This window comes from Colobus angolensis, unplaced genomic scaffold (genome assembly GCF_000951035.1).
Source record: "Colobus angolensis palliatus isolate OR3802 unplaced genomic scaffold, Cang.pa_1.0 Scaffold234, whole genome shotgun sequence".
In the NCBI taxonomy this organism is placed as follows: Eukaryota; Metazoa; Chordata; class Mammalia; order Primates; family Cercopithecidae; genus Colobus; species Colobus angolensis.
In genome coordinates, this window is record NW_012115533.1 from 735,254 (window position 1) to 747,798 (window position 12,545).

General features: G+C 34.5%; 1 protein-coding gene across 4 annotated transcripts in view; it reads left to right on the forward strand.

Annotated features, from left to right (window-relative positions):
* The window catches only part of PDCD10 (programmed cell death 10), a 51,334-nt gene extending 47,154 nt beyond the window's left edge, over positions 1-4,180 (forward strand). For all 4 annotated transcript variants that reach the window (XM_011944620.1, XM_011944619.1, XM_011944621.1 and 1 more), the window contains 3 exons: positions 351-429; positions 728-810; positions 3,695-4,180. In XM_011944620.1, coding sequence (XP_011800010.1) covers positions 351-429; positions 728-810; positions 3,695-3,776 — 244 coding nt within the window. In that variant the 3' untranslated portion in view covers positions 3,777-4,180. The remainder of the gene's footprint in view (positions 1-350; positions 430-727; positions 811-3,694) is intronic.
* Positions 4,181-12,545: the final 8,365 nt, after the last annotated feature.

The window sequence follows — 12,545 nt, forward strand, 5'->3', positions numbered from 1 at the left end:
AAAAAATTTAAAATGGGAAAAGACAGACATAGGTAATGTTTATTCTTTTCTAAATTTGAGTAAGGAATGCTTAATGAAATGTGATTGATTTGAGAAAGTTGGTTTTGCTTGGCAACCTTTGGTCAGCGATGCAAGAGAATGAGGATTACAGAGGGGTACAGGCTAAAACCCCAACTCCAACCAGCTAGCCAAAAAGGCTGGCTGTTCATGAAGTGAGTGCACTTACCATAATTAAAGAGTGTACTGTGATTAGATTAAGAGTGTACTTAATTTCTTTCAAATGTAGCTGATGTTTTCTCTCACAAATTTCTTTCAAATGCAGCTCATACTCTTTATTCTTTTCTCAACAGGGATATAGCTAGTGCAATAAAAGAACTTCTTGATACAGTGAATAATGTCTTCAAGAAATATCAATACCAGAACCGCAGGGTACGTTTAGTAGACGCCTTGCTAGTTGACACCCTAGATGTTGGTTTATGCCTAGTTGTTTTATTGACTTGAAAATAGGATTGATTGTTGGAAATAGTTTTGTGTCATTAACCGTGGAGTTTATTCTTGGATTTAAATATGCCTTTTTATTTAAAAGTAAATACTCCACAATTGCTTATTAGTAATATTCATATAAAGTACATCCCATATCCTGTGTAATCTCTTGTCCTTGCCTTTGGCTGTTGTGATTATTTGTCTTATTTAGTACTTTTTTTCTTATTATATTTTGTGGCTGTAGGCACTTGAACACCAAAAGAAAGAATTTGTAAAGTACTCCAAAAGTTTCAGTGATACTCTGAAAACGTATTTTAAAGATGGCAAGTAAGTACTGTAATTTATCCTTTACTTTTAAAATTAAATAGATTATGTGGTTTTATATGGTATGAAAACCATATAAATTAAGCCCTTTTACTTTATTAGTACTCCAGGCAACCGATAAATCAAGGCATTCCATTAACAATAGGAAACGAATGTGGTTGCTAATCTGGCCATAACTCCTTTCTACAGCAGGAGTTATCAGACGCTTTCTGAAAAGAGCCAGATAGTAAATATGTTAGATTTGGTGGGCCTGTTGCCATTATCCACCTCATCTCTGCCATTGTAGTACAGAAACAAGCCATAGACAATATACAAACAAGAGGGTGTGACTGTGTTTTAATAAAACTTTACACAAGATTCAAATTTCAGTATCTTGAAATAATTTTTACCTGTCATATATTCTTCTTTTGATTTTTTTTTTTTTTTTTTTTTTTTTTACCATTTAAAAATGTAAAAGCAATTTTAGTTCATTGGCCTACTTTATACACTCCTGAAACAGTGGTTCTCAAACTTTAGTAGCATCAGAGTCATCTGGAGGACGTGTTACAGCTCAAATTGCAGATTGCTCAAGGGTCCCACTTCTAGAATTTCTGATTTCGCAGGTCTAGGATGGAGCCCAGGTATTTGCATTTCTTAGACATTTTCAGATGATACTGACATTACAGGTCTGTTGAGAACTACTGCACTAAAGTTAATGCAATGTTGTCAATCTTTTCTGTGCAATAGAGTCACTTGAGGACAGTTTTTAAAAAATTCCCATAGCCTAGGCCCCACCTGCAGAGATTCTGATTCAATTGCTGGGAGTGGAGCCAGGGTTTAGATGTTTTGTAAAAGTGCCCCAGATGTTTTTAAAGGGCTGTAAGGGTTTTGACCCACTGTCCTGGAAAGAGGCTTTCACAGCAGCATCATTCTATAAAATAGGAAATATACTAAAATGTAAATTGTACATTAGTTTTTAATTTACATATAATTGATTGTAATGCGCTGTAGAAAACCAAGAGATTTTATACATTTTAACATACATACATGCATACATATAATGTATAAGCTGATGGAAAGTCTGGCCATATAGGTAGTTTTTTGCACTTCAAGTCAAATGTGAGAATTTTTTCAACAAGGTTATTTTTTAACAGTGCTTAAAGTCAGAAACGTAATCTAAACAGAGACCTCAATCATCCCATCCTACTATACAGGTTTTAAGATCCCTATATTCATGTCACATCATTACAGTATTATTGTAGTAATATTTAAAATGATAAAAATACATTAGATAGAATTCTGTTAATTTTCAGAGTCATTTTTAACAGTTCAAACAGATTGAAGTATTTACATTTATATTACGAATTAGAGATTACCGAACTAAATTTTATTATTTGTTTTGTGGTGGTGTTCCGTACACAGATTGTCTAAGGGAAATGCTCCTTGATGACTTAGTTTAATAAGCTGGCATTTGTGTTTTGAAAATAAACTTTTGTTTTTTTCTTGATTTATGCTAAGCTCAGCCAAAAGCACATTAAAATAATAATTTACATGATGGGATTATTATTTCTGATTTTAAATTACTGTTATGGAATAAGCACAATGAAAGGTAGACATTAATTTAAAGCCTAATTTTCATTAATTAATTGAAATTATTTACTCTGCATATGGATTCAGTCTCCTTGCTACTTTCTCTCCATTCAGCAGCTTTTTAAAATTCCAGTTATTTGTGTATCAGTAATGTACTGTGAGTTTTATACCTGTTTCCTCAAAACAGAAAATTATTGATAAAGCCTGATCTTTAGGCCATCTTTCAGTAGGGGGATGGATTTGCATCCATTTCTTTCTGGCCATTCCCTTTTTTTTTTTTTTTTTTTTTTTTTGAGACAGAGTCTTGCTCTGTTGCCCAGACTGGAGTGCAGTGGCACGATCTGGGCTCACTGCAACCTCCGACTCCTAGATTCAAGCAATTCTCCTGCCTCAGCCTCCTGAACTGGGATTATAGACACATGCCAGCATGCCCGGCTAATTTTTGTATTTTTAGGAGAGACAGGGTTTCACCATGTTTGCCAGGCTGGTCTAAAACTCTGAGATACCTCATGATCCACCCACCTTGGCCTCCCAAAGTGATGGATTACAGGTGTGAGCCACCGGGTCCAGTACCTGGACATTCTCTTTTGAGAAATGTCTAGGATGCAGGTACATGCTAGAGATGACACTAGGAAACTATTAAGGCCACACAGTGGGACTAGGGCGTCAACTCTGTGTTCCAGCCACATGAAGATGAGCCATTAGGAGAATGTGATGGAACTCAAAGCCAATTTTAAAGAATATATTTTTATATGTTGTCAGCTCCCAGATTTTGAAACTGCATGATTATTTTGTTGTAAAAATATGTTTATAGTAAAAGTAGTTTGTAGTAGTTTGTCGTTTAGAATTTCTACCTCTTTTTTAAGGAGATAAGAGATTGGGATGAATCAGATTAGAAGTAGTTAACTTTTTCTTGAGTATTATGCCCATTAATTACAGATTTTGAGATTATGATACTTTGCTAGATTTTACTTGCTAACTTCTATGAATCCACAGCTGGAGACCACATCTGAATCCTCCTTTTGGCCAGTTAACTTGTTCCACCTATAAATGAACTGGGTTGTTGAGGCACCACCTATCATTAGCAGCCCTCCAACATTTTATTGCCAGTCAGAACCACCAGGGGGCAGTAATTACTAGATAGTTTAAAATGATGCAAGAGTATTAAATCCTAAATTGGAATAAAAGTTTTAATATTCAGTACTAAGTTGTCTTTTTTTTTTCTTAAATTGATTTCATTGCTACTGTTAATATTATAAATCTTAAAAAGGTGAATTTTTTGGATGAAATTAATGCTTATTCTTTTCTTTTTAAACAGGGCAATAAATGTGTTCATAAGTGCCAACCGACTAATTCATCAAACCAACTTAATACTTCAGACCTTCAAAACTGTGGCCTGAAAGTTGTATATGTTAAGAGATGTACTTCTCAGTGGCAGTATTGAACTGCCTTTATCTGTAAATTTTAAAGTTTGACTGTATAAATTATCAGTCCCTCCTGAAGGGATCTAATCCAGGATGTTGAATGGGATTATTGCCATCTTACACCATATTTTTGTAAAATGTAGCTTAATCATAATCTCACACTGAAGATTTTGCATCACTTTTGCTATTATCATTCTTTTAAGAATTATAAGCCAAAAGAATTTACGCCTTAATGTGTCATTATATAACATTCCTTAAAAGAATTGTAAATATTGGTGTTTGTTTCTGACATTTTAACTTGAAAGCGATATGCTGCAAGATAATGTATTTAACAATATTTGGTGGCAAATATTCAATAAATAGTTTACATCTGTTAAACATTTCTTTACTTGAAAAAAATGCATATATATATGTGTGTGTACATATATATATATGTGTGTGTGTGTATATGTATATGATCAGAAGACCAAGACAACTTGGTGTAATGTCTAAAAAACTTCTAACGGGAGCTTATCAGCAGTTTATCAAATAATAAAGAAACAAGAATTTCTATTTTTGTCCTTAATCACTTTGGACACAGAGTAGTCAATGGAAATATTTTTGTTAATTATTACTTATAACGTACTGAGTATTTTTATATGATTTCCAACCTGTTTTAAAAGACTTACGAGTAAGAGATGGCATTTTCTAGTGTTTCCGCACTATAATGCCACTTTTTGAACTCTTGTGACAAATGTAGATTTGACTCTTAAAAATTAAGCCTTTCGTATACTGGGCCCTCATAAGCTTTGCACATTTTTTTCCCCAAAAAATAGCCACAATTAATAGTAATTTGAAGCTATATCAATGGTTGGATTGAAATTGTCATGAGTGTTAACATTCTATACACTCTTCAACTAGGTACAGTTCTATTTCGCCATAGAGAAGTTTTACGGAAATTATGTATCAAGTGTTGATGTTAAGTGATGTCATTTTTCAATTAGAAGATAAAGGGAAAAATCAGAATTTCCTTATCTTTTGTAAAGATTTTAGATGTTAAACTAAGTTTCCGTGGGCAGTATATTTTTTTGCTATTATGCAACTCAGTTATTTTTTCTCCATTTTAAAAAACAGATTTTTAAAGAATTATTATCATTGGCACCATAAAACTAAAACATCCTGTTAAATGTAAATGGAAAATATGTTGAAAGGAGCAAAAAAAAAAAAAAAAATAGGCAATTGGATGAAATCTCTTAATTAATGAACATTTTCCTGACTTGATTTTTTTTTCTTCAAAGATATGTAGCCAGTAAAACAAATAGAATGTTGATCTTTATTTATTTTTGACATAAACTATCATTCACTCTTGTAAGTAGATGGGTGATCATTTGCCGAATAGTCTTGTGTATATGTGAAGAAAAAAGACACTGTTTTATTTGCAGCAGACTTTTTAAACATCATTTCTAACATCATCTAACATCTAACATCATTCCTTCTGCTGTTTTTACCATCCTTAAAATAACCAGTTACCAGACATGCCTCAAATCACCTGTTTTTATAAGCTTTCCATATTTTCATTCCACTGTCCATTACATCTGGCTTCTGCTTTCATGAAATATTCCTCCACAAGGGAGGCTTATTCTTAGAGTACTTTAGTTTCTTACGTGATCCTTCCAACAGGGCTCAGTTTGCGTTAAAAGAAGGCCAGGGTGGCCCCAGTTAGATTCATTTCCAGAGAACAGAAAAGTGGCTTCAGAGGAAAGGAAGAGGAGGAAAACACAAATTTGTTGAGCACCTTCTCTGTGTCAAGCACTAGTTACATTTACATAATTCTCTTAACAGTCCTATGATTTAGCTATTTTACAATTGAGGAAACCGACAGAGCTTAGGGTACACAGTTGGTAACTGCTAGGGCCAGAGTTTAAATTTGTGTCTAGATTCCATATTCTTTCCACTGAACTGTACTCCCTTTATTACTGAAAATAAGTCTTGGTTAGGATATTAGTTCCCAAACACCTTTTTGGAGGCTTTTGAGAAGCCTCTCCCTGGTCCACAGGAAAATGAGAAAAAGTAGAGCAATGTGATTGTTTTTTCATAAATCTAACTGTACTCATTTTAAAGGATCATGGGGATTATTGCTGTTTTTGATGTTTGAAATACTGTCCACACTTTAAAAAAATGATACAGTAAATTTTTTAAAAAATGACTTTTAAAAACCTTATTAGGCAAAACAAGTTGACATCTCATTATTGAGCTGTCTTAATTGATTTAAACGTTTTACATGGAAATAATTTCAAATTTACAGAAAATTGGCAAGCATAAGAATAGTGCAAAGAACATCCGTATGTCCTTTACCCAAACTCAACTATTGTTCAGAATTTACGCTCTTCATTTTATTGTTTGCTTGTTCATTTATCCTCCCTTAAGTTTCCTTTACTCTGGATCATTTCCATGGCCACCTTGGTCTTTTATAGCATTGAATCAGATTTAAGTTATGCATTCTTGGTGAGAATACTCTGTTGATGGTACTGTGTCATCATGATATGATATTGGGGGCACACAATGTCCATCTTATTGGTGATGCTAATTTTGATCACCTGATCAAGGTAGTGTTCAGTTTCTCCAATGTATAGTTACTGTGTTTTACCTTGAAATTAATAACCTGGGCCGGGCGCGGTGGCTCAAGCCTGTAATCCCAGCACTTTGGGAGGCCGAGACGGGCGGATCACGAGGTCAGGAGATCGAGACCATCCTGGCCTACACGGTGAAACCCCGTCTCTACTAAAAATACAAAAAAAAACTAGCCGGGCGAGGTGGCGGGCGCCTGTAGTCCCAGCTACTCGGGAGGCTGAGGCAGGAGAATGGCGTAAACCCAGGAGGCGGAGCTTGCAGTGAGCTGAGATCGGGCCACTGCACTCCAGTCCGGGCGACAGAGCGAGACTCTGCCTCAAAAAAAAAAAAAAAAAAAAACCTGTGGGAGACTCTTTTAATTCCACGCTAACATTTTTATCCAGGGTTTAGCATGCATTGATGATTCTTGATACTGAGTCTCCAACTTCAGCATTCTTTCCACATGTACTAGTTGGCGATTAATATTTTATTGTAAGCAGGAGCCCTCCTTTCTCCCCTGATCCATTCATTCATTCATCCATCTATATCTGTCTCATTTTTGCATCTGTTATTGTTATAAACTCATGCTTTTTAATGTTTTTCCGGTGCTTTTTAATTAATTTTACCATACTTACTTTGTATGTTTTACCATATAACTTTGATGCTCAAGTTGCCTCAGATTTGGCCAGTAGAAACTATTGAGCTGGCTCCAATGTCCTTGTGATATCCCATCGTTTGTTTAAAGGACTTCGTAGGTTATATAAAAGAAATTCCAGGGTTTAGAGTCAGCAATTTCTCCATAGAACCCTAGGGAATATTAGATACCTAGATCTGGATGCTGGATGTACTCATTGCTACTGGGTGTCTGTTTCTAGGCTATTCAACAGATAGAACTAGAAAAGTCGTGTTGGTACAGTTGACCCTCTGTATCCATGGGTTGTGCCTGTATAGATTCCACATCCCTGGATTCAACCAACTGGGAATCGAAAATATTCCACAAAATAAAAGATAATACAATGATAATTTTAAAAATATGGTGTAACAGCTCTTACATATCATTTACCTTGTATCAGGTATAAGTAATCTAGAGGTGATTTAAAGGATATAGGAGAATGTGTGTAGGTTATATGCACATACTATGCCATTTTAAGGGCCATGAGCCTCCTCAGATTTGAGCATCTTCAGATTTTGGTATCCTCAGGATTCCTAGAACCAATCCCCCATAGACATCAAGACATGACTACGTTAACACTCAGATATGCATATCTAGATAGCATTTACATGTGCTTATATACATGTTATGTTTGATTTCCGAAATGAATTTATACTAGTGCCTCCAATTTCAATCGATTATTACAGGATTCTTTCTCACCATCACTATTCCATATTTCTATGTCACTCCTTCCTCAGAAGTCCTGGATTCCCCCAAAAATCAATTTATTCACTCTATAATATATCTGAAATAATTTTAGAATTGCTTTTGCCTATATCACTGTAAAAACAAGATTTATTTGCAGTTCTCTACCTATATCCTGCTCAAGGTTAAGGATGATGGCTACATTGTGCATTTATAAATTAGTTGTATTTTTTTTTTCTCCTTCACTGTAGTTATGTTATTTGAAAGATAACATATTTGCCTTCAGGTTTGAAATTTTTCTCCCAAACTCCTCCCATTCTTGTTGATCTAATTTTATTTAAAAATTTTATAGAGCCATAACACGCTTCTAGAAGTTAGAACCTTACCAAAACATATACCCAGAAGCGTAACTTTCTCTTCTCTCTGTTCTGGCCCATTCCAATCTGTTGTAAGTATCCAACTTCATTGGTTTTGGTTTTTGAGGCTTCTTTTTTATGGAGGAAAACAAAAAATGTATGTTTTCTTTCCATTCTTTCTTATACAAAAGGTAGCATACCTGAAGGGAGACCAGCCATCTTAGTTTGCCTAGTACTGAGAGGTTTCTTGGGACAAAGAACTTTTAGTGCTAAAACTGGGACAGTCAGGCAAACTGGGATGTCAGGTCACCTTACATACACATTCTTTGTTAACACAGTTTTGTTGATGCATAATTTGCATACCATAAAATTCACATATATGTCCCTTTAAATATTGAGGTATAATTTAATGCCATAAAATTTACTCATTTTAAGTCTGTGCTATTTAGTGATATTTGACAAATTTACAGAGTTGTATAACTTGACCATGGTCTTACTAGATTGACATCATTGCTACAAAATATGCTCAGTTAACAGTTCATCCTTGTTTCCTCTTCCAGCTCCAGGGAACCACTATCTACTTTCAGTCCCTATAGATTTTTCTTACCGGGACGTTTCGTATAAACAGAATCATCTAATAATATCTTTTGAATCTGGCTTCTTTTGCATAATATGTTGTTTTTGAGGTTCATCCATGTCATAGCATATATAGGCATTTCTGTCATTGCTGAATGGTATTTTATTATATACCATATTTTATCCATTTACATGTTGATGGACCTTTGGACTGCTTCTTTTTTTTTTTTTTTTTGCAGTGATGCATAATGCTGCTATGAACATAAAAGTGGAAGTCTCTGAAAGTGGCTTTTCATTTAGGGGTAGATACGTAGGAGTGTAGTTGCTGGGTTGTGTGGTAATTATAATTTATATTTATATTTATTTAAGAAACAACCAAACTGTTTCCTAAATGGCTGTATCGTTTTACATCCACATCAACAATGGATTAGGGTTTTCTGTTTCTCTACATCCTTACTATTTGTTAATGGCTTTTAAAAATTACAGACATTCTTATCAGTGTGAAGTGGTGTGTCATTGTAGTTTTAATTTGCGTTTTCCTAATAACTTTTTTGTGTGTGCTTATTAGCTGTTTCATATACATGCTCTATACATATTCCATTTTTCACTTACTGTTTCCATAAATCACTCCATGTAAATTCAGAGATCTCTCTCTCTCTCACTTTCTCTTTTGTAGTATTCCATGACATATAGATGCCAAAGTTTTTTCTGATCAGTCTGCTATCTATGGGCATTTAGGTAGTTTTTAATATTTTACCAAAATACAAATAATGCTACAGTGAATCGCCTTACATATGTATTTCTGTTTAAGGTATTTCTTCAGGCTACATTCCTTGAATACTAAGTCAAAGGATATACGCATGTGTAGTTTTGCTGGATTTTGCCTTTCCATAAAGGGTGTGGCATTTCAGATTCTACCAGCAATGCGTGAGACTGTTTTCCCACAACTTCACTAATAATGATATGCTGTAAAGCTTTTGAAGTTCTGCCAATGTGCTAAGAGGAAAGTAATATCTCATTATAGCTTTAATTTGCATATTACGAATGAAGTTAAACATCTTCAAGGACTATTTTTCTAGTTTGTGATTGTGTGACTTTGTTTATGGTGTTACTTTGCCATGCAAACTTTTGATTTATGTTTTGGTAGTCAAATTGATTAACTCTCCTGTGAAACCATCTGAGTTTGGTGTTTTTTGGGAATTAATTTCTTGATAACTTATATTGATATTCTTATATTTAAATTGATTACGTTTTTTGGCTTAAAGCGGTCAGTTTGCTAAACTGTTTGTTTTTAAGAAATTATCCATTTCCTCTTAGTTTTCAAATGTATTTCCACTGAAGTAATCTTTTATGTCTTTTAAAAAAATTCCCTATATCAATAGTTATTTCTCCCTTGTTATTTTTCCTTCTATCTGCACTTTCTCCCTTTTTAAAAAAATTAAACTAGCAAGTCATTTGTTTTATTGTTTGTTTTTTTTTCAGGACTTTACTCATTAATTTGATGTACTGTTTTTCTATTTTCTATCTCAATTTCTGTTCTAATATTTTCTTCTTTGGACTTTTTTGTATTTTACTTTGTTCTAGTTCTTTCAAGTTAAGAATTTAGTTCTTATTGATATAGGTATTTAGGGCTATGATTTTTTTTTCTGATTACTGCTTAGAATGTATCTTATAGATATGTTTATTACCATTATTTTTCAGAAATTTTGTAATTTTTGTTTGTATTTCCTATTTTGTCCAAGCGCTAAATTTAACACAATATCTTTAATTTACAAGTAGAAGGGCCTTTTTGGTTTCATTTTTAATTTCTATTTTTATTGCACTGTGATCACTGGTATTGTTTGTAATAATTTTACCTTCTACTACCTGCTGATATTTTCTTTGTGCCCTAATATATGTTCAAAACTTTTAAATATACATGTGAATGTATGTATATTTAAGATTGTATATTCTCTTATTATTAGGATGCAGTATTCAGTATATATTTAAACATCTACGTTGTTGATTGTTACTTAGTTCTTATATGTCTTTGTTTTTTGTTTGCTTGACCAGTCTTCTTGTACTGTGTGTTAAAGTCTCCTTTTAGTAGTATGTTTGTCTTTGTTCTTTTTGCATCTGTTGTAGTTTCTGTTTTAGGTAGGTGTTGCTGTATTGTTGTATAGATACCTGTTACATCCTAAATGTGAAATGTGGATTTTAAAATTATAAAAGTGTCCTTCTTTGTTTTATCTAATGACTTTTGAAATGTGTCTTTTGACCTTGAGTTAAACCCATTCACATTTATTGATATGTCTGTCATGTTTGGGCTTAATTCTGTTTTTATTTTATTTTTTTAATAATTTTCGTGTGTATTACACCATACTTACTGTGTCTTTCAAGACTTGGTATGTTTCTGCTTTTTTACAGGAAAATTTACATTTTTGTGCCAGTGGTTGCTTTGTATTAATATTTTATAGTCTTTTAAATGCTTTTTTTTTTTTTTTTTTTTGAGACAGAGTCTCGCTCTGTCGCCCAGGCTGGAGTGCAGTGGCGCGATCTCGGCTCACTACAAGCTCCGCCTCCTGGGTTTACGCCATTCTCCTGCCTCAGCCTCCCGAGTAGCTGGGACTACAGGCGCCCGCCATCTCGCCCGGCTAGTTTTTTGTATTTTTAGTAGAGACGGGGTTTCACATGTAGACCAGGATGGTCTCGATCTCCTGACCTCGTGATCCGCCCGTCTCGGCCTCCCAAAGTGCTGGGATTACAGGCTTGAGCCACCGCGCCCGGGCTAAATGCTTTTTTTTTACTTCAACTTTTACTATCAGATATGTTGTCTTTAGAACATATCCTTTAACTCTCAACCTGTTACCTAAATGATAGTCAGTGTTCTCATTCATACTTTTCTCTTCTTCTCTCCTTTTTCTTTACTTTTTAAATTGCATTTTTCTACTTCATCAGAACGTCGAATGTTATGTATTATTATTTTACCCGTGTTCCCATCGTTATTTCAGTCTACACTTTTCAATTAAATATATGCAGTGCTCACTGTCAGTCCTTTTGCCAAAGTTTTCTTAGTCATTTATTGGTTAGATGAAGTTCATCTTTTAGCAGATTCCTCAGGAAAGGCACATCTATACAGTATTGTTTGAGTTATTTTGTGTTCAGCATTATTTTCCTATCGTCTTGATACTTAAAGAATACTGCAGTTGTTTATAATATCCTTGGTTCACGTCTTCTTTCCTTAAGTTTCTTGAAAACATGGCTCTGCTGTTACCTGCTTTATATGTTATTTGGTAAGTCTACTGTCAGTCTAATTCTCTTGCTTTTAAATTGTTTCATCTTTTTGCCTAGAAGCCATTCAGATTTTTTCTTTAATTTCAGAGTCCAATAGTTAGGATATGTATCACTGTGGATTAATCCAGGTCAGTTTTCCCTCTACTTGATGGACATTTTCTGTGTGTAAATAGAGGTAGCCTACTTCTTCTTTCTTCTGTCTTCTTCTTTCCTTTTTCTTCTTCTCCTTTCTTCTTCCCTTTCTCTTACTCCTCTTCCTCCTCCTCCTTTGTCTTCTTTTTACTCCTCCTCCTCCTATTTTTTTTTTTTTTTTGAGACAGGGTCTTTATTGTCCAAGCTGCAGTACAGTGGCACAAACATGGCCTACTGCAGCCTTGACATCCCAGGCTCAAGCAGTCCTCCTGCCTGAGTCCTCCAAGTAGCTGGGACTTCAGGTGCATGCCCCCATGCCTGGCTAATTTTTGTATTTGTTGTAGAGACAGGGTTTTGCCATGTTTCCCAGCGTGATCTTGAACTGAGCTCAAGCAGTCTGCCTACCTCAGCCTCCCAGGTACTGAGATTACAGGCATGAGCCAATGCACCTGGCCCAATGTC